This window comes from Tauraco erythrolophus, chromosome 2 (assembly GCF_009769465.1).
Source record: "Tauraco erythrolophus isolate bTauEry1 chromosome 2, bTauEry1.pri, whole genome shotgun sequence".
NCBI lineage: Eukaryota > Metazoa > Chordata > Aves > Musophagiformes > Musophagidae > Tauraco > Tauraco erythrolophus.
In genome coordinates, this window is record NC_141466.1 from 84,179,802 (window position 1) to 84,200,231 (window position 20,430).

At 39.0% G+C, this 20,430-nt stretch overlaps 1 protein-coding gene across 2 annotated transcripts; it reads right to left on the minus strand.

Annotated features, from left to right (window-relative positions):
- Positions 1–1,065: 1,065 nt before the first annotated feature.
- PHF10 (PHD finger protein 10) lies at positions 1,066–20,323 on the minus strand. 2 transcript variants are annotated; one of them, XM_086631541.1, is made up of 12 exons: positions 19,679–20,182; positions 16,807–16,913; positions 16,126–16,256; positions 15,219–15,302; positions 13,715–13,848; positions 13,454–13,603; positions 12,165–12,274; positions 10,495–10,648; positions 7,913–8,068; positions 3,069–3,177; positions 2,595–2,783; positions 1,066–1,166 (listed from the first exon to the last, which is right to left on the minus strand). In XM_086631541.1, exons 1-12 carry the CDS (start codon positions 20,180–20,182, stop codon positions 1,081–1,083), a joined length of 1,914 nt encoding a protein of 637 aa, XP_086487667.1. In that variant the 3' UTR covers positions 1,066–1,080. The 2 variants fall into 2 exon arrangements, with proteins under 2 accessions (XP_086487667.1, XP_086487668.1); XM_086631542.1 differs by lacking the exon at positions 7,913–8,068 and having other exon boundaries at positions 19,679–20,323.
- Positions 20,324–20,430: the final 107 nt, after the last annotated feature.

The following is a 20,430-nucleotide window of genomic DNA, read 5'->3' on the forward strand; positions in this document are numbered from 1 at the left end:
ACAGTTGGGATCTTGTTAAATTCACTTTAAACAGGTGCTTAGGAAAATGAACTCCGATTCAGTATTTTCTATCTTTTTTTAATAAAGTAAAACAACGAACTGCTGCACTTCAGTGCCCCCTCTCAATTTAGAGCATATTTAAAAAGGAAAACTACTCCTTTTCTGAGGAAGCATCTCAAGTAAAACTAATTAGCAATAGCTTATGAGTGTATTCAAGTTGAGGAGCCTAAGGTGAAGGAAAGAGAAACCAATCAATCACCTACCGGGACAGATGATCTATATTTGACTGCTTGGGCTCTACACCAGCGCAGACCATCTGTCAAGCAGAGGTCTGCCCGGTCACTCATCACCTCTGCAAATCTGTGACCTGAATCAAGTGCACGTTCCTTCACTCCTACTGCAGGCAGAGTAAGTTTTCAGCTGTTGTTACTTGTCAATATGACATTTTCTTTCCTCGTTAAGAGCAACACAGCACAGAGTATCTTGATCTTGAGAGGTGTTTTCCTACACCTCCCTTCATAGCTTTTTGTGATTGATTTTTTTTTTTTCAGCACAACTTCATGAATAAGTCATTAGCTTGCAAAGAAAATTTCTGCTGAAAGGGATTTGCAGTACATTGTAAGAAGGTCAGGTCATGCCCACTCTTCCTTGAAAGTTAGTTTTTCCAGGAGTGGTTTTTGCCTTGGTTGAGTCTTTCAAAATAACCAGTTGCTATGCAAATAGTATATAGTTAAACTGCTCTGTAATTTTCTTTTCACAGGGCTTACTGATGAGTGCACTGAAATAAACAAGTACGTTACCATAATTTTATACAAATGGTGTATGTACAATTTAAATTTCATCACTGAAAGCGTTCTCTTTTTGAGTGGGAACTTCGCTTGTCTGTCTCTATCTAGACATCTGACAGAACATGATTAGTGACTTGCATCACAAAAAAATTATGTAGCCAAAATTAAAAGTTTATTTGGTAAAAAGAAAAAAAAAGTGGTATTGTTCCTCTTGAGAGTGGTTGGTTAAATAGCACCAAAGTATCACTAATTTGTGCAGTTAAGTTTTAGATAGCAAGTTTTTGGGTTTTTTTTAGCCCTCCTTGCTGTTTTTCCCCCTTCTTCCTCCTCTTCTGGGTACGGGAGAGTCTTTCTGACAACAATCACAAATCCAGCGACCTAAGAAAAGAAAGTTATCAATTATTGGGAAACTACCTTTGTTACTCTTTCATCCAGTTACGTACCTTTCACCATACTAACAGGTGCTCATCTGTTTGCAGTACTTCCTTTAATGTACACAACCAGTGCTTTTCCTTAAAATGGAAGCATCTTTTCTGAAAGGTGTAGAAAGCAGCATATAAAATTTACCCTCCCTTGCAGACTCATGGCATGTAACAACTGGCTACACTCGTCTTTATGGACATCAAGAAGTGCCGGCACTGCTAAGGGGGCAGTTATTAGGGAAGAACTTGACACTGAGTTTGCGAGTTGTATTTTGACGCGAGAGCCCGAGGTTCAAGGCAGAAATGAACCGCAGCTGAGGAAGGCTGTTTCTGCCACAGGTGCAGGGTCCCGTTCCCCAAACCAGCATCAGTTATTTCGGCGCAGTCAGGCAGCGCAGATTAAACTGCTGGCAGGGGTTCATCACCAGAGTTTGTACTAAAACTCATTTAAAAATGAGAGTTGAGCAAAGAACAGAGGCATTTAACTGTTTATATTACAACAGCTGGAATCGTAAAGGCTGCTTTGGTCATTTTCTAGTTTTGCGGGCATACAATGTATTTTGTTTAGATTCTTTCCTTAGGTCAGCCTGACAGTTAAATCAGCCACAGAACACGTACTAATGTGGCAGCCGGCACCAGTGCTTCCCAGAAGGGGAAGTACTGCAGTTACAGGGAATACTGTCACTGCAGAACTTGCAGCCACTGAATACTTATTCATGAACTTGCTCACCAGGGATTTAGTATTACATGAAAAGCAACAGTACTATCAGTTATTTTCTTTACACTGCCTTGACTTGGCCAAGTGATACAAGTGACCAGGTAATTTTAAGGTACAAGCTGGCCCGACATCTAGGTACTTCACTTCCAGCTTTGACGGTTAAGACAAAAGAAAAAGAAAAAGAAAGGGCTTTAAAAAGGTGTTTTCAAATATGAAATTGAGCACACTTTTTAATTTAGGAACTGAAATAACAGCACAAACACTTTAATAAAGTGAAAGCTATACTCCAGCAATATGCAGCAATACAGCCTCTTTACAGGTTTCTTTTACGAAAAGAGGTAATTATTCTCAGTATTCTGTGGATATGGAAAAAAACCCCAACACCTAGTTCTGAGCGAGTCTGTTCGGATTCTGTTGTAAAAGCCAATTATATTTCCTATACAGGAATTGCCAGGTTAAACTGTGCACAACCAAATATACAGAAATAAAGCTTATTTAAAAAATTGGGTCCTACAGTGTGAATGCTTTCCTGCTCTGTTACTTACTCCTACCCTTCACACTTGTTTTGAACTGTTCTTTCAAAAGCAGTGTATACATTAATTCTGACAGTGAAAGTCCAGGACTCAGAGGAGGAGGGAAGGGAACAATTAACTCGTACTTTATTACCTGAAGGGATAGCGTCAAGCCCCACACAAAAAGTGTGATAACCACGGTCACATACATCACAGAACATCATTTCTTCTTCGTGGTGAGGCTGCCCACATATAATGCATGTTTTACACTCCATACACTGCCAAGGATAAGTCTTAATCATAGCAACAAGCTCCGGGGTCATATCAAGGCAAGAAGGGTGGCCTAGATTAAAACCAATATTATTATTTTTGTGTCTGAAACAAAATGTAAAATTAGTTAGACTGTTTGCTTTTACAGACGACGAAGCTTAGCGCACCTCCTGGTGAGGTCCCACAGTGCACTGGCCCTGCTAGTACACGTAACGTTACATAGAGATGGAGTCTTTAACGAAGGAGAGAAAAAGGCAACTGAACTGTTGGGAGACACTGTAGTACTCTAAATATTTCCACAAAAAGATCTGCCAAACAAACTCTCTTAGGAATCTGCTTAGTGTATGCAGATACTTACCACTGTTGTCACACTGGGAGCAATGTATAAGAGCTTCAGCTTTTCCTTTCTTGTTGGACTCCTTACCCTTCAGACAAATTCCACATATAGCATTTGGAATGACCTTTGGCTGGAAGGGTAGAAGAGGGCTATAAATTCATTCCAGAAGAATTTACAGATTTAACAGGAAATGTCACATATCTCCTTAACTCTTAAAATTACTGAACTATCTGTTATGACGTGTGAACCTTTAAACATAGGACAATAATTGACAAGCTGCAGTACTGAAAAAAACTGTAGATAACTACATAAAATTTTGCATTTGGCATATGTAGTGAGTTATTCGTAAAACAAATTGGAGCAAAAGAATGTACTTGCTTCTTCCTATGAATTAGTTGGCTAACATTCCCCTCAATGTAAATTAAATGCGACATAGCATTAAAAATTTCAGTATTTTTTTTTCCAATATAGAATACTTGTGTATGAATCTCCATGCAGATTTCCTGTTAATGGAATAAATTAAATACAATTTTCCATTTGCATTACATCTGTCCCTAAATATAGAAAATTATTTACAGAACCAATAAACTTGATTTTTGTATCTTTAGTTTCAAAATATCTGGTCAGCTATGCTGTACACAGCTATCTATTTACCACTCTGTCTTGTATCCAGTCATAACCACTAAGAAATAACACACCTTTACGCTTAACTACAGTTTTATGTTCATCATCTTTCTAAGTGATGATCTGGAGTGTATTTGAGTCCATGAGATCCATTTAAAAGGTAAGAGAGAATTAGCAGGCTGTTACAATGAGTAACACTTGTGTATGTATTCTGTGTCCCAACCCAAGAGATATACCAAAAGAGTTTTATCCTGATGAGGACCAAGGAAGCAGTAAGGCATTACAAATTTCAGGAAGATTTCAGTCGTTATTGTTGAGCTCTGACCTCTGCATAATGGAATCAGTGAGAAATGCAGTTTAAAATTAATATAGTACTCACTGATGTTAAATCGACTAATGCCAGAGTTTAAAAAAAAAAAAACCACGCTGCTGCAAAGACAGCTAGTACAGGGAGTTCAAGGCACGTCCTGTTTTTTAAGGAACTAAATGTTCCAGTCAACTACCAACCTGTTGTAGGGGAGAAGAATGAAGTTTAGTTTTAAAATAAACAAAGTGAAAGCAGAAAAAAAAAAAATAAAATTTATAGATACATGAAAAACAGTTACCAAGATCTTTTGCAATACAACTTAAGCATGTCTATTTCCCCAGCCAGTTTTTGCTAGCACATAGCAAGATAATATCTTGACTTATTTTTAAGTAGTCAGGACACATTGCTTTAAGTTCTCTGAAGTTTTCAATCTGGTTTATGGCTAAAGTCTGCTTCAAATTGTCTGGTCTAAAGAGTTTTATTTAAGAAAACAAAACACCATACCAGATGTTTATTAGTAACTTCCTTCAAAAGATGACAGAGGCATTCATATGGACTTTTTTTTTGCTTATTTATTTTAAAAAAGCAGAGTCAACCTGTTTTATACATAAATATAATAAAACAATAAAAGAAGGCTAACATTCACAAACGTCTCTACAAAATAATAAATATAATGGAAGCGAAACCACACATAAACTCTTTTACTGTTAACTATTCTATGTGTCCTACATGTATGTATACCTTTATACCCTGCTCCTCCCAACAAAAGTGGCACACGCTTAAACCTCGTTAGTGTTGCAGCATTTACCCTTCTGTTGTTTAGGCCACATTCTAATTTTTTTACTGTGTTTTTATCTATTGCTAAGCAAATCAAGCCTTTCTAAAATAGCAAGTGCACTTTTCTAATCAGACTTCTAGTTTGTTATGGATTTGTATTTTACTGCCTTTAATGTACAGCAGGATACTCCCTCATACTCCAGCAAAACTAAAGTGAGCAACTGTTTGGTCACTGTACTTGTGTGGGTATCTGCCGTTAACACTCTGATATGCACCATTCTGAAGTCACACTGACATAGATGCATTTATTAACAATGCTTCCTTCTACTCTTACTTCACTAAATTGTGTTCATTAGAAATCATGCATGTTGGGGGGGTGAGAATCACAGCCTATTAATAACAAAGTTCCAACATTATGGAAAGTGTTTTTACAAAAATGAAAACTAAAAAAAAAAATGCAAGACTATTCACATTTCAAAACAGTTCAAGTTCTACCACCATAAATGGCTTTTAGAAATGCTATGAAAAAAGCCTATCAAATCCAAATGGCAAGTCATAATACCCCATCTGAGTAGAGTAAATTTTGCTTTCTTTGTCCTCATCTTATTGGGATGAGGAAGGGTGAGAAAATGAATGCAGGGCCAAGACGATGACTGCCTGCTCTGTAAGTTTTCACTTCCATGCTGCGGTGCTGCAGGTCTCAAAGTAAGCATTCCAACTGCAAAATTTTTATAAGGTCCTACTCTAATGCAAAGCACTCCATTGTCATGTACAGTGACCTGAAACAGAAGTGTTGGAAAATATAGTTTCTCAATACATTTCAGTTTTATGTGCAAAAAATCTCCTGTACTTTTAACAGTACCCTGTGTGTGCAACTGTAGTAGCCAGTCCTGCAGCAACAAAGACTCGCTCCTTGCAACATGACAAGATGTAAAACACACACTAACCGTTCTTAGTTAAAGAACTGACAATAAAAAAGGCTCCATATAAAATACATTATTTCTTTTACTCAAAAATAACTCAGTGGAAATGTGTGAATCCTGTAATACTCATAATGCGGCTACAGCTATACATTTGCATGTCGATGCCACAGCAATCGTCCTTCAATTTTAACTAAATGTAACCAAAAGATTACTGTCCTACAAAAATAGTCAAATATTAGAGTACAATACAGAACAAAAGTATTACAAAGATTTAGAATTCACAGGGACAACATTTTAAATCAAGTGAGCCTTCAGCTCAAAGTGCCTTAACATTTAGGCACATATGGTATATCGTTATCTGGTGGTTTTACAGACTAACAAACAAGAATCCTTCTGTCCTACCACTTAAAACAGCTCATGCAATTGGGTTTACTGAAAGCGTTTAAACATTCCCACAAACAAGAAAGCCAATCCTCTCACCCTCCCCACACAACATCACCGGCTTTGACTTAGCAGCAGCCTGGCATCACAAAGATGTGGCACTGGAAGTTTAGGGTAATACCTTGTTACTAACACCATCGGTGATTTTGGAACCAGTAAGTCATGGCTATGGGAATCAATTTTCAAAATGCAATGCTGTTTACTGCCGTTACTCTTCGACAATTGTAAGTTCATAACTTTGCAGAGAGTTCTGCTCCATGAGTTCTCTCCCTGTGCATTCATAAGGCCATTAAATAGACTGGACTAATCAAACACTCAGGTATCTCACAGCTAAGTGAAACTCCTGTAAATCAGTCGCACACAATCTCTAATGTCAAGTTAAACAAAGCTAAAAAAAAATTTTAAGCTCCATCTTTGGCTTTCGTGTTCATGGGAATATTGGTACGTATTCTGTGTCTACAACAATTTGCAAAGTTACATGTAAAAAAATATACATGTGGTACCACAGACTACATCTCCATAGTTTGCATATTTTTTAGTAAGTTCCTGAAAAGAGAGAACACCACTGGAGCTTGCTCTCTGTTACAAACTTGTACAGATACTGTGTGCAGAGAAAAATTTATCTAAGCTGTCCAATTCTTGCTGGAAATTAGCTTAATAATGTAAGTTATAGTTTATTTACCGTTAACTTGGTAAACACAGACAGTAAATATTTATTAATATAAAATGCAAGTCACCAACAGCTCACTTTTGCTGAGACAGTTTCTCAGTATGTACGATCTTGTCACTGACAAAAATGTTCCTTTTTCCATAACCTCTCTTAACAAGCATTCCTGATTGCTACATACTAAACCCTATCTCAATGTAGTGTTTTTCCCTCTTTATTGTTCTATTCCTACTCCCATGTAAGTCAATGGAAAATTCTCATTCCTTTCAGTGGAACAAGACTAGGGAATAACATGCTTTAGAAGAGTTACATCATATTCAGATCCTCTCTTAGTACGTAGAATAATAACACATAAATAATGCATGTCAATCCCATTTCTTTTGAAAAGTATTTTTATTTTAATCTTACTTTAATCTTAATTTTTAAAACTATTATATAGTAATACTGACGATTTGGGTCTTAGGTTTGGCAATGACAGCTGAAATGTCTTGACATCCTCACCAAGTTTTTAGTTTGGATAAAAGCATATTGCCTACTAACGTTTCTACATAGTATGAACTACATAAAAAGCTATTTTCCATATACTGTTAAAGTGGTTACGTAGTGTTGCCTATACAACTGTAGTAAGCTTCTTGCCTTCCATCCTATACATCGTAACATCTCAGGATGGAAGACCGTATTTACAATGAACGTCACAACAATATGTTCAGCTATATAGCTGCACTTTACAGCACTGATCTCTTGGTATGCTGCCATACTAAACAGCAGGAAAAAAATAACGGATACTGAACGCTAGTTTTGAACTGGCAAGAAATTCTGACTGCTACGTTAAAGCAGACAGAAAGACGCAGAGTTCCAATGACAAATCCACAAAGGATTTTTCTGGTGTTACTGCCTGGGAATCTGAGAAGTTAACAGAAAGAGAGGCCACTGTACAGCTAGGGTAAAGGAAAGCCCCACATGAAATAAAAGTAAAAAAGAAGTAAGGAAGCAAACAGATGGAACACACAACAGGAGAGCAGCTAGTGAAGTACAGCAAGCAGAAGTTCCATATTATTGAAAAAACAAGTATTTCAGGGAGAGGCTGGTCAGTCAAGAAGTTCAGTCAGGGGCTTTTTTCTTCTACCTTGTACCCAGGAACTGATTTGGGTAACACAGAACGTTTGGAACCATCTTTTCTTGGAGTAGCACTTTTGTCTCTTGTTTTTTGTCTTCCCTGAAAAGAATCCTCCTGGTTGTCTGTGGCGCAATCACCTTCAGATACATTGCCAGACGAATTGTCCTATAATAAAAATACCATAGCTATATTTTTTATTTTTTTGGATAGACAGACAAGTCTTTCCTATGCCCCTTAGAGCCAACTAAGGTAAGAGAAGGACACATCTTTCCTTCTGCAAAAGCATGGGGTACATCACAATTTAGAACACGTTTGTGCATAACCTTCATTATCCATTATTTCTCATGCTAAGTGACTGGCATCAGCAATAGCAATCATGTTTTCCAGCTGGTCTTGATACCAGAGTGGGGAGCACAACAGCATCGTTCTTTGAACCGTTTTCCTTTAAAAGTCAGGAAGAAATCCAATATATGCAAGGTTGTTTACAAAGTGAAGGGCCAGTAAAAACTTAAAAGTGCCCTTGCCATGCATTTAAAGTGTACTACCAAATAGCACTGCCTTGAATTAAACATGTGAAGGTTTTTTCTGCCACCCTCATCTACTACTTTCACCAGGAGCAATCTAAATATTTCATTCGGATTGCAGCAGAAGAATGCCATCAAAGGCAAAACGCAATTCAATATTTAATACAGAACCAAACAACAGAATTTACGCTGCCGTTAAAGCATTACGTTCTTTTGAGGAACGGGGAGGCAAGAAAGAGGGGAACAGGTTCAAAGAGGGTGAGAGATCAATGTAAGCGTAATTAAGAGCAGCCGCACAAGATTTTTCTCAGAAAAGTGTTAATGAAGGCCTCCACAAAGCTCCAGAAGAAAGCAGTATGATTAAGCACATTCATTACAACAAAAACCAGAGGCCAAATAACAATGGTGCCCTACAGTTAAAAGGCACTCTGTACAAACATCATAGTAATCAGCCTGTGCCCCAGAGCCTAAAACCAAAACAGACAAAATGGACACAGGGCAAAGGCAGGAGTATAACACAAAAGCAAAGCAAACTATGTGGCAACAAGAAATGTTATGTTTCACCGTTATTTTAGGGGAAGGGATTTTTAGGGCAGGCCCACCAAAACACTACAGAACAGGAAAATTGCAACCTGACTCCAACAACGGGGAGGGTGAAAAAGGCAAAAGCATAAAGCACATTGTAGGACTCACCAGGGACATCTAACGAATGGTCGGTAGCCCAAAACTCAGGAAAAGAGGCCTGACAGCTGCCCACTTTTGTGTTCAGCAGGTATTTTTCCTGAACAATATGCCCCAATGACTAGCAAAAAACCCCCACTCTCATAGCCAAATCGACTTCACAAGAATTTAATTTTAAATTTTCTCTACACTTTTCCAACACAAGGACGTTTTTCCTTCCGCATTCTGTCACCAAAAAGACTTCTGAACCTCTGTGAAAAATGAAAGGATAGTCTGCTCGGTTCAGTTACTTTTCTTTACCATTAAGGGGAATGGAAGTCAGTGGAAAAGGGAACTAGAAAGAAATGGTTAAAGACCAACTGCAAAAAAGCTGGAGTATGATTAAACCAAAATTTTGAGTTGACATTTAGCATGCTAACTTTATATGATTTCTTTTTCTCCAAAAAAAATGCAAGCAGAAAGGGTCTATTAATGACTATCTCTCCCTTGTTAGGCTACAAGCCGACCCCTTCCTTTCTTCTTCAGTTATGAGCATCTTACCAATATTCAAACAAAATAAATGTTTATATGGCAAAATTTATATAATTATATATACCCACCATCTAACATGTTCATCAATTGAACTAGAAACTGTTAAACGCACCAGTGATTTTACATTCTATTTCTCTTAAAATTAGGGTTAAACTTCTGCAAAGTGATCGGCACCAACATACTAACTACACCAACATACCAGTGGTTCAGTTGTACTCAGCTCATCTGAAGCTCATCTGCTCTTGAGCACTTAAAACGCTATCAAAGTAGGTACGTGAAAGTTTCCCTTAACTTCCAGTAACAATTAATGTTGCGTTTGCATAAATACAGAGAACACAAACATCTTTTTAAAGATGTATTGTAATGCAAAAAAATCACTAAATTGGAATAAATTAACTGTTTCTGTATTGAGTACTTCCTGATTCTACTTAACGACAAGAAAAAGTTTCCAGGCTATCAATACCTTTGCTTTAATGACAGATTCCATGGCCCTTCAATAGCAAACTACGCTATGACCCGAACTACAGTATTCGTTCCCCTCAGAAATACTATCAACTTTCCCTTGTGGAAAAGGGCATAACGAAGAGCTGCGGTTGGAAAGACTCTTTAAGATTTATTTTAAAAGAAGGAAGAACGGCCTGAAATTTCAGATATTTGTTTGATTTACTTTAAACAACAAAAAGTTAGAGAACAATGTTATAAAATAAAGAGAAGTTCTAAAAAAGGGAGTACATTTTTAGTTTATGATTCTTCTTCATTTTGCAAATGTTAAAAATTCTACTGAGAAACTACTGGAACTAACAAAAGTGAAGGGAAAGGATTCTTTTGTTGAAGAATACTTTCAATTTGTCTCACCGAATTGCCTTTGGTTTTCCGTTTTTCATCCCCTCGCCCTTCCTCTGCATCATCTGAATCTCCATCACTGTCTAACGCAGGCAGCTCTGGATCCAAAGGAGGCTCATAAAGAGCTGTGTTTAATGGCAAGTAACGAAGTTCATCTGGAGAGTATCTAAAGTTAATCAGTAAATAAACAAAATCAATTCATGTGTACTCTATGCATAAAGAACATACAAGGACTTTGATGAGAAAGAGCAAGAAAAACTCCCCTTTTTTCAGGAAGGCACATAAAAAACATGCAGTTCTGAAAACTTAAGAAAAATATTAATTTCTCCTCACAAACATGATACCATCTAGTACTTGTCATCTTTGTACAATAGATATTTATGGAACACAGAAAGAGTACATTTGCAATGTTCTAAATCTACATAATCGTAAGAGGCCATGGCACGCCTAAAAATCTTTAACCAATCCACATTATTATGTCCAACAGACTATGCCCTTTGTTGATAAATGTACGCTGCCCACATAGCATGTGCACAACAATTCTAACCCAGGGCACACAAACACCTAGGGTCCAAAGCAAAGTAAGGAAAGCATATAGCTCTATGTCTGAGTTCCTTGATTAGTGAAGAACAAAAAATGCACATAAAAACATAATTCCAGAAGAACATGAAGATCTAACCACACTGCTTATAGCCACATACAGCTTAACATGTATAATCCACCCTTTTAACTTAAATAATAAGAAAAAAGTGAAAGTCCTCTTACTACTAAGGACAAGCATTGTAAGGAGTATTTTGATGCATATTTTGAAAGGTCATGCCATTCATTAAGAAGGATAAGCAGTTTCACAGTTTGTAAGTGCAAAATAAACGAGTATTTTTAATTCAATTAATTTAATAAAACTGAAGTCCTTCAAGAATGTCACGTAACATGCAAACTTGGGGTGGGTTCTATGTGCACACACTGGAATGTACAAGGCATATGTAGACAAAGAGCTTCTCTGAAGAAAACCATGCGTGTATAGCATGAGTACCATGCAGAGTACCAGTCTTACAGATGGTAAGACTCAGGCAACTATTTCCAAATCAGTATGCGTTTGTCAAATGGAAGCATGCCACCAAGTGAAGTCTTAAATTTGTGCAGTCAGTCAAGTACACATTCTTCATGAAAATCAAAGATTCAACTAGCAATCCCTTTCTCTCTCACTTACAAATCCAACATTAAACTTAGCTCACAGGACCAATCAATTTTTTTTAAATGAAAAACATTCTAAAAATTTAAAAAAGGACAGTAAGATTGTCACACAGAAAACATGGGATCACAAGCCAGCATTAACACATTCTGATATAGCAACATCAATCTTAGCACACATGCAGAGGCAGATGACAAGTAAACACGAAAGGGGCAGAAGTGAAATCAATGTCTTCTTTCACCACAGTAAATATCCGAGCAGGCCAAATCTCAGCCACTGCAACACATCAGCAGGGACAGTACTCTTGCAATCAGTACTGTTTTGTCAACAAAAGCTGTCATGCTATGCATCTATTAGACCAGCAAGTATCTCAAACATAAAATTAATTCAAAACCATACAGTAAAGACACTGAAATGTTTTCCATCTGCTAGATGTAGAAAAAAATAGATCAGTGCAACAGAATTAGTAGTTAGGATGATTTTAAAATACCTTTTGTAGTACTCCTGGAACTGGCCGGGTATGAGAGCCACTGGATAAGGACTAACCTTTGTTCTCTCTGTAGGTAAGATTTTGTATTTTCCTTGAGGCACCTGGATAATCTGTATTGTTTAATACAAAACAATAACGTTTTTGTTTCAGATACAAATTTTTGAGCCTACCTCATCATCTACTCCCCCAAATATTTTTTAACTAGCCCATTTTATTGAGTTGGAACAGCTACCTGAGTTGTCCCAAGGGAAAGCCAACTCATTAAAAAGGTAAGAGATTCCACTCACAAAATAGTATTACGATTAAGTCAAATCACTAAGTATCTAGTGCACTGAATGAATACTAGGTAACACTACTTCTAACAGGATATTATGTAAAATAATTTAAAAAACAAAATTTAACAATTGAAAGAATAAACACTAACTTTTGTGACTGGCATCTTTAGCATGAATTATCATTGTTAGTCTATATTGGTAGAGGGTACCAAGAACATGTCCATCTAATTCTGAAACCAGATTGTACTATAAAAAATCTCATTAATAATATGAATATATGGAAAGGAGATGCTTACACAGAAGCCTTCTTTCCCTTAAGAAGAACTAAAACTACTTATCCACTATCATGTCTCTAACACGAGTCAATACCAGAAAAATGTAAACTCTCTGTAATAAACTGTTATGTAATAATTTGCATAGAGAAAATTTTTGCTTTACTATCTTTACAAAGGGAGAACAGTTCTGCTTCAAAATGCCAGCTATTTTTTTTTTTTTTTTTACAGGAGCATGAAACACATCTAATACAAAAATAACGTAACACCTAACAAAACCAAGGGCGTAACATGGACAGGCAGCACTCTTTCAGAGGATAAATAATTTACTTTTTTACTTTAGATATTGTTCAGGCAAAATTTTGGAGGTGTTCCAAAAAAGAATTAGCCATTTGTATGAACAGATACAACAGCAACAGAAGCATCTTAGTAACCTAAATATCCCTCTTAGTTTTATGCTACTACCAGCAGACTAAACACATGGCAACAAAGAAACACTGACATTTTAAAGCTTTCCAAGTATTTTCGAGTTTAAAAAAAAGTTTTCACATTAAATATATTTAAGATTATTTTCAGCAGTATTATTCATTTAATAGCAAAACTTTTTAAGTCCCTACATAACTGAAACAAGACTAATCCAAACCCTTGATAATAAAATAGTCAAAATGGTAGCAAAGCCAACTTTACTAAAAGAAGCAAGGAGCTACCTATTGACCTTGGTAAGAAATTTAAATCTGCCTACATGTGTCTGTAAATCAAAATAGGCTCTTCTTTCTTCCATCCGCTCTCGGTTTAAATTGCTGTTGAATTCTGCAGCTTTCTTGGCAGCTTTTTTAATATATTCTGGAACTTTACTGGCTTCTACTTTCTGTGTGTTCTGCTGCTGCATTTGCTGGAATAAAAACAACTTTATTAATTCATATGCATTTCACTATCAGTTTGAGAACAGCCTTTTCTACACTCCATGTTGCAGATCTGGTTTACTTATATGCTAGTTACTTACAGAGTACTCTTTATAATGATCTGTTATTCGCTGACGCTCTTTCTCTTGCAGTATAACCGAATACTCAGCATGTTTGGCAGGGTATTCTTTAATCATAAGATCAATCACTTCATCACTACGCAACGCTGTTAGACCTAAAATAGATAAAAGCAATAATGATGCTATCTGGTAAAACGAACGAACTGTAGGCTATTTATATCCCTCGACAATGAACTCAAGATTTTGGGCAGCTAAAGACAACAACCTGCTGTGCGCAATGTTTCTCTCTTTCAAGTAGGAGTGAACTTATGCCATTTAGCCTTCAAGGCTGGTTAGGAGCTTGCTTCCACCCAAGGAGTCAAGGCTTGTTTCTGTTCTTGCTTACAGCTGCAGACTCCTTCACATCGACTCCGACACCCACTAAACCGCCCTGTAAGGCAGAACCTTCGTTCTAAGCGGGCCCTGGTGAACAGTTCCAATATTGGCGAAGTGTTAGTTTAATTAACTTGCAGAACCTTAACTGAAATTACGAGGTTTACATAACCTCTCTATACGAATCAAGGAGGAATCACTGTGAGGGCAATTCAGAGCAGTGAATTGCACACAGAACCCTGAATCCTCATTAAAGTATTTGAAGATCAGAAAGCAGAATGCCTCAGTTTGCAGCTACAATGCAGAACTTCTCCTTTAAAGGTTCCAAAACAAGTAATCTCCAAACCTTGACGACAGAATGGAGGCTGATTTATGGTACTATCACTGGTTACAAATATAACCTTAAAAATAGGGATAGTTAACTCAGCACACATTTCTACTGGATATATGAGGCAAAACATAGCATTTGGCTTCTACTGGTAAAAGTTAGCTACTGTTCTCTCCTGCATATCTAAGTTAGAAAACAAAAATTAAAACAGTTGGCAGGTGAGAAATGAAGGCAGTACGCCAAAGACCATTAGTATATAAAATAACATAACATTTGCACAGACCCTTGATATGCAGAAGAAAATGCAACAGACATAATTGAATCTCTAATGTGCTCCAAGTCACATATACTAGCAAAGAAAAAAATATCTAAAGTTCTTCCAGTGTAAGCTGCATCAACTTTTAACATGTAAGTTGCTTGCTGAGTTCCAACTAATTGAGCAAAACAAGACTGAGGTACTTTTTAGTTTGAAAAATTATGGTATTCTCTTTTCTAGATGGAGAAAAAGGTTCTAAAAGCTAATTTACAACATAGAAGGGATTTTGTTAAGTAATAGAGTCAAAATTTGTTTTTTTTTATAATAAATCTGAAATACTGATACTTCTTAGCCAATCTACACAAATTAAAAATCAAATAGACACCAGTTTTCATTTTGAAATTCATGTTTTCAGTTGACAATGATCACAGAATCACAGAATGTTAGGGATTGGAAGGGACCCCAAAGGATCATCTATGATGTAATTCTTCTCTACCAAACTGAATCACATTCTCAGTGTGTCATATTTTTACTACTGTAACAAGAAATCTAACAATCTGTTTTCTTACCTAGTGTGCACTGAGTCTCTGTGATAACATTTAGTTCTCTGAGGTAGAGTTTCTCCTTGTGAGATAAATCTCGTCTTTCTAAATCTCCAAAGAAAACAAAAAAAAGCAATAAAAATGCGGGCAGTTACTCAAACTCCCCCATAAACAATGTCAAAGTATTTTGACGATTTTATTTCCAGGCAGTGATAGTCTGTCTTATACCACTATTCCTACACAAGTGATAATTTATAAATTAATTTTAAACTTAATATATACTGTAGGAATACGGCCAATTTTTCCAAGTACACTGTCCATAGTTACAATTTACAGAAATACTGAAGAAACCTGACTTATGAGCTTGGATGCAGAAAACACTGTCAAGCAATGAAGGTACATTCTTTTTGAATTTTAATAAGCTTTTCAAAAATAAATTCCATGACAGAAAAAACAGATTTGACAATTCTGAATAACAAGGGCTAAAATCCCACAACATCTCCAATTTGGTTTTGGTTGTGGGGTTGTTTTTTTTCTTTTTTTAATTCTTCCACGGTGTAGAAATGCTGCCACAATTCAGGAAACAGATGAGAGAGATACAGCTATATAATAAGAAATCACCAACGAAATATTTAAAAATGAAATTGAGGTCAGTTTTCAAAAGGTACTTACTGATCTAACCCCCACATCAAGCTTGTTTATAGATTTTCGGTATCAATACCAACAAGTCTTAAATTACTTTGAAAATTGTAGGCCACATTTTGAGTATGTCAGTAACTAAAATAAAAAGCACAACGTACATAATACAGCTCTACTTTTGCCAGGCTCTTTTTTTAATCAGTTGGCTCATATGGTAGTCAAAAAGACAGAGATTACATCCCAACTGTAGGAAGACAAAGGCGTCTTAGAAGGAAAAAAATAAAAACATAAATACCTGGATATTTTCTTTTGAAGGAAGTCACACCCAAATATTCACTGACTTGCTCCTGAAGCATATAGTATTCTCCTGTTTCATCTGGTGGCCACTTGTATTCTATCAAGTTTTCAGCAGGAAAATAGCTGTATCTAAATATAATAACATTGACAGAACAAATTAAAGAATTCTTAAGAGGGATACTTACATTTCTAGAAATTTGCTAATTCCTATTTATGTCAGTGAACAACATCTAAAAACTTGCTGCATCCTATTAACCCATTTCAAAGTCATTTAAGTGATACCTCGCTTCACATATATTTCTCCAAATCAGCATTCATCAATATGCGGAGAGACAGAACACGAAGAAAGGTATATTCACGATAGCAGACAGGACACCAGGAAAAGCACGTACTATAGCATCAAAATTCATTCAAAAAATATGTAATATTTAAAAAATACATAAGCTCGTCTTCCTATTGCAAATTAAGATGCATCACATTTTGTGCTGCTTTAAAATAAAATTTTTTAAAATACGCTGGAAGAAAAAGACAGCTAGCTACTCATAGGACATTGCCTCAATTCAGAAAGATATATGAAGAATCTACAAGCAAAGAAAGAAGAAGAGTTAATACCTAAGCATATCAAACAATACGGTAAGATTAGCAATTAAAAAGTGGGAATTGTAAAAAATGGTATTACCCAAGGTCCTGACTAGAAGTTTCACAGCTCCGAGAACTGTCCCCTGAGCCCATACGTCGTCTTTTGGATGGTTGGCTGCTGTCATTGGAATTCTCTTCTGCGTCATCCTGAAAAGAAAATTAAGATAAACATTATAATAATTAAGAGCATTCAGCGGATAATGTAAAATATATAAAAAACACTGCAAAGCAATCCACCATTTAAACATACTTGAACTACTGAGCTATTTAACTCTCTCCTACAAGCCACTCACAGGACAGTTTATATAGCAAATTATTCATTACTATAGACTAGCTGCATGACACAGTGGCACATAAGGACAACTGGGTAGTTTCTCACTTGTTGTGCAGGTGGAGCAGACAGAGCTGTGGCTCTGGCCACCGAGTTCATCGTTCTTCCTGTAAACTTCTTACAGCATCGGCACAGCCAGACAGCTGTACACCCAGCACACTTCCCTCACTGGTGACAGTCAGGGACAAGACTAATTCACTTAACCAGGCTAGCTCTCAAAACCAAGCACAGAGCAGAAATACCAAGCCCTTGCTAAGGACTGATGCTTATAAAATCAAGGGAAACATTACCAAAAGCAACACAGAATTTTACGAATATACAGTTAAAATAAAAGGAATGGTATACAGTTTACAAAAAGATACAATTAGAGCAAGTAGCAAAGACCTGTCTTTTTTGGGGGGGGAGGGGGAAGAGAAAAACTGAAGTTGTAATACAACAGATACAAAAGACATTTCATCTTCAGAACAAAGCTATAACAAGGGAACACTGAGAAGTTAACTTACAGGTGGCACTATTCAGATTTCATGAGATCTATATAAAGAAAGAGAATAGAGGGCAAAGAAAAAATTAAAAAAAAAAATAGTTTTGTAAAATCTAGCAGATCAATGATTCCATTGGCCTTTTTGTGGTTTTCAGCGATTTGTTGTCTCATAACACTATACAACTCCTACCTAGTGCTCGTCATCATCAACTCTCAACGTGTTTAGTGACCATCCTTGCATGATGATAACTGAGAAACAGAAGGCAGGAGTGTTCAAGTGAATCGCCTATTGTCATCAGTAGTAGAGCCAACAACAAAATAGCTCTTTAAGCAACCGAAACTCTAAAGTGGAATAGTATGAAAGAATCATGTTTCATAACTTTTGTGAAAAATTTAAGAAAAAAGAATTAACCTGTCGGACATGAATGGATCAAGCCCACAATTATACTTACATATCAAATAATGACAAACAACAATTATTAGGTCTACCTTAGCTAATGCCTTTCATTAGTATGTTTTACTTATCATATCACTTGTAGTATCATTAAAAAAGATTCCAGCAAATGAGAATATGTAACTTTTGTTACATAACGTTTCACAGTACTATAATCAAGACAGACCACAGGGAAAAATCAATTGTCTCGTGTATTTTTCGGTTTCTTTCATGTTTTTCACAATTCTTTACTATTTTTTTCTTTCCTGTGGAGTAGTAAAAAGTGCATCTTTCATACAATAAGAACAAAAACTTAAAAATAAAATTGAACAAAACTGTGCTTTCTTAATGCAGGTAAGAATCAGGTAAGCAGCACCTCTACGAGATTACTAATAATACTATTTCCTAGTATTGCTGAGAATACCCTGTATAAACTTAATCAGACAAGCCCAGTAGCAGTCCCTAATTAAAACAGTATCACACTAAAGCATTTTGTGACACAGCTATGTCTCATCAGCAGTTCATCTCTACTTCCCACACAGAACATTAATGCACTCCAAAACTTTTCAACTACTAGACAAAAACATGACCAGGGCCAAAGCCATGCTCTGCTATACCAAAGCTACCACGAGACTTCAAAACATTTTTAAAAGATAGTTCACAACCTGACAGTTAAAAGGAAGCACCTCACACCAGTTTCTCCTTTTGCTTTGAAATTTTCTTTTATTAAATCCGGTATCATTAAAGTATATGAGCACTCATACCACAGGAGAGATGAATGTCCTCTATTTCCATCTTTGCTTCCTATTTGTTGAAAACTTCAGCAAATTCAGTTACACAGGCTCAAATACTAAAACACTCCAGGAAATGAGAGCAGAGGACTTTGCAGAAAAAAATGAAAACATTTGCATTGCAATCTAACACACGCTGCAGTTCAACTACTGTTGCTGTACCGAAAATAGTAATTAGGGACTGTCTTGAGGCTTCCTTTACACGGGAAGTCGCACAGTGCCAAAACCAGTCCCTTCTCCCCTTGAAAATGCACGGTTCTGTAAAACGCCTGTTAGTCCTTAAGAAATAAGGCTACATTACGAACTTCTGGTACATCTATCAATTCTAAGATCTACGTAACGATCCTTTATTATGTAATCGGAAAGCATGAATTACCAAAACGTCTTTCAAAAAGTGACCGTCAATCTGCATCCTGTTACCCAACAATAAAGGGGCTGAAGTTTCCTTTCCAGGTAAGCACTCGGTGCCGCACGCCCAAGCCGCGCCTGGGAAGAGCGGGGACAGCCCAGGCGGCCTACGCAGAAGAGCCTGCGACTAGACCCAAACTTTGCCGGGCGCGACGCCGCCACCGGCACGGAACGAGGCTCCGCGCCGCACCCGGGAAGGCGCGTCAGGACTTTTAGGAAGGAGGACGGGCCCCGGGCACCCGGTGGAGCCTCGCCTCTCCCCCTAGCCCCACACACGCAACCGAACTTCGGCCCAGGGCGCGGGAGGCCGCCCCCTCGCCGCCCGCCTCCGCTGGGACGCGTGAGGCGAGCCCGGGGGGCACACGTCCCCCACATGCGGGGGGGCCGGGCGAGGCCTCCCGCCGAGGCGGCTGTCGCGCCGCAGCCCCGGGCCGCCGCGCTGGCCCCGCGGCCGCTGCCCGCTCTCACCTTCAGGGACTGAGCGCCGGGCGTGGCGGGGTCGCTGTCGCAGAGGCGCGGGGACAGGACGGCCGCCATGACCGCCGCGGGGGCTGCCGCCGGCTGGGCGAGGAGAAGCGCCGCCGCCGCGCGACCCGGCCTCGCGCCGCGCCCGGCTCCGCCCCCCCTCCCCCTGCGGGGGGTGGCAACGGCCCCTACCGGCCAGCTCGCGCACGAGCGCGGCGGCTCGCGCAGCTCCTGCTCCGCCCCCCTCCGGGCAGCCCGCGGCGACCCCGGCCCGCGCCGCCGGACCGGCACCCGGCCCGCCCCGCCGCCGCCAACGCCGCCGCGCGGGCCCAACGCCGGGGCCGGGGCCCCGCCGCCGCCGCCGCCACTGCTGCTGCCGCCGCCGCCGCCGCGCCCTCCTCCTCCTCCTGCCGCCGTCGCTCGGGCGGCCGCGCGGCCCAGCCGCGAGCGCGGAGCCGAGCTGCCTCGGTAGCGCTTGGGCAGCAGCGCGGGGCGGACGGGCAGCATCCCCCCGCGGTGGTGAGCACCGAGCGCCGCCGCCGCCGCTGACCGGCGCGGGAGCTGGCACCCTGCAGGGCTGGGCTGCTCCGCCGCCAGGCTCCCGTCTCCGGGAACGTCAGCCGGGGACGAGCTACGTTTGTGAACCATCAGCCCCCGCAGGAGGGGTGTACGGGGGGCGGGGGGCGCGCTCGCCCCTGCGAGGAGGGCGCTTGGAGCCGGCCCCGCCGCTGCGCGGAAGCGCCGAGCCAGCTGCG

Bases quoted from the DNA above. Each gene is read 5' to 3' on its own strand.
- PHF10 (XM_086631541.1), bottom strand. From the start codon at position 20,182: ATGCTGCCCGTCCGCCCCGCGCTGCTGCCCAAGCGCTACCGAGGCAGC. The intron at 16,257-16,806 runs GTAATACCATTT...TATTATATTTAG, and splicing joins ACTTCTAGTCAGGACCTTGG to ATACAGCTATTTTCCTGCTG. The intron at 13,604-13,714 runs GTAAGTAACTAG...TTTTTATTCCAG, and splicing joins ATCATTATAAAGAGTACTCT to CAAATGCAGCAGCAGAACAC.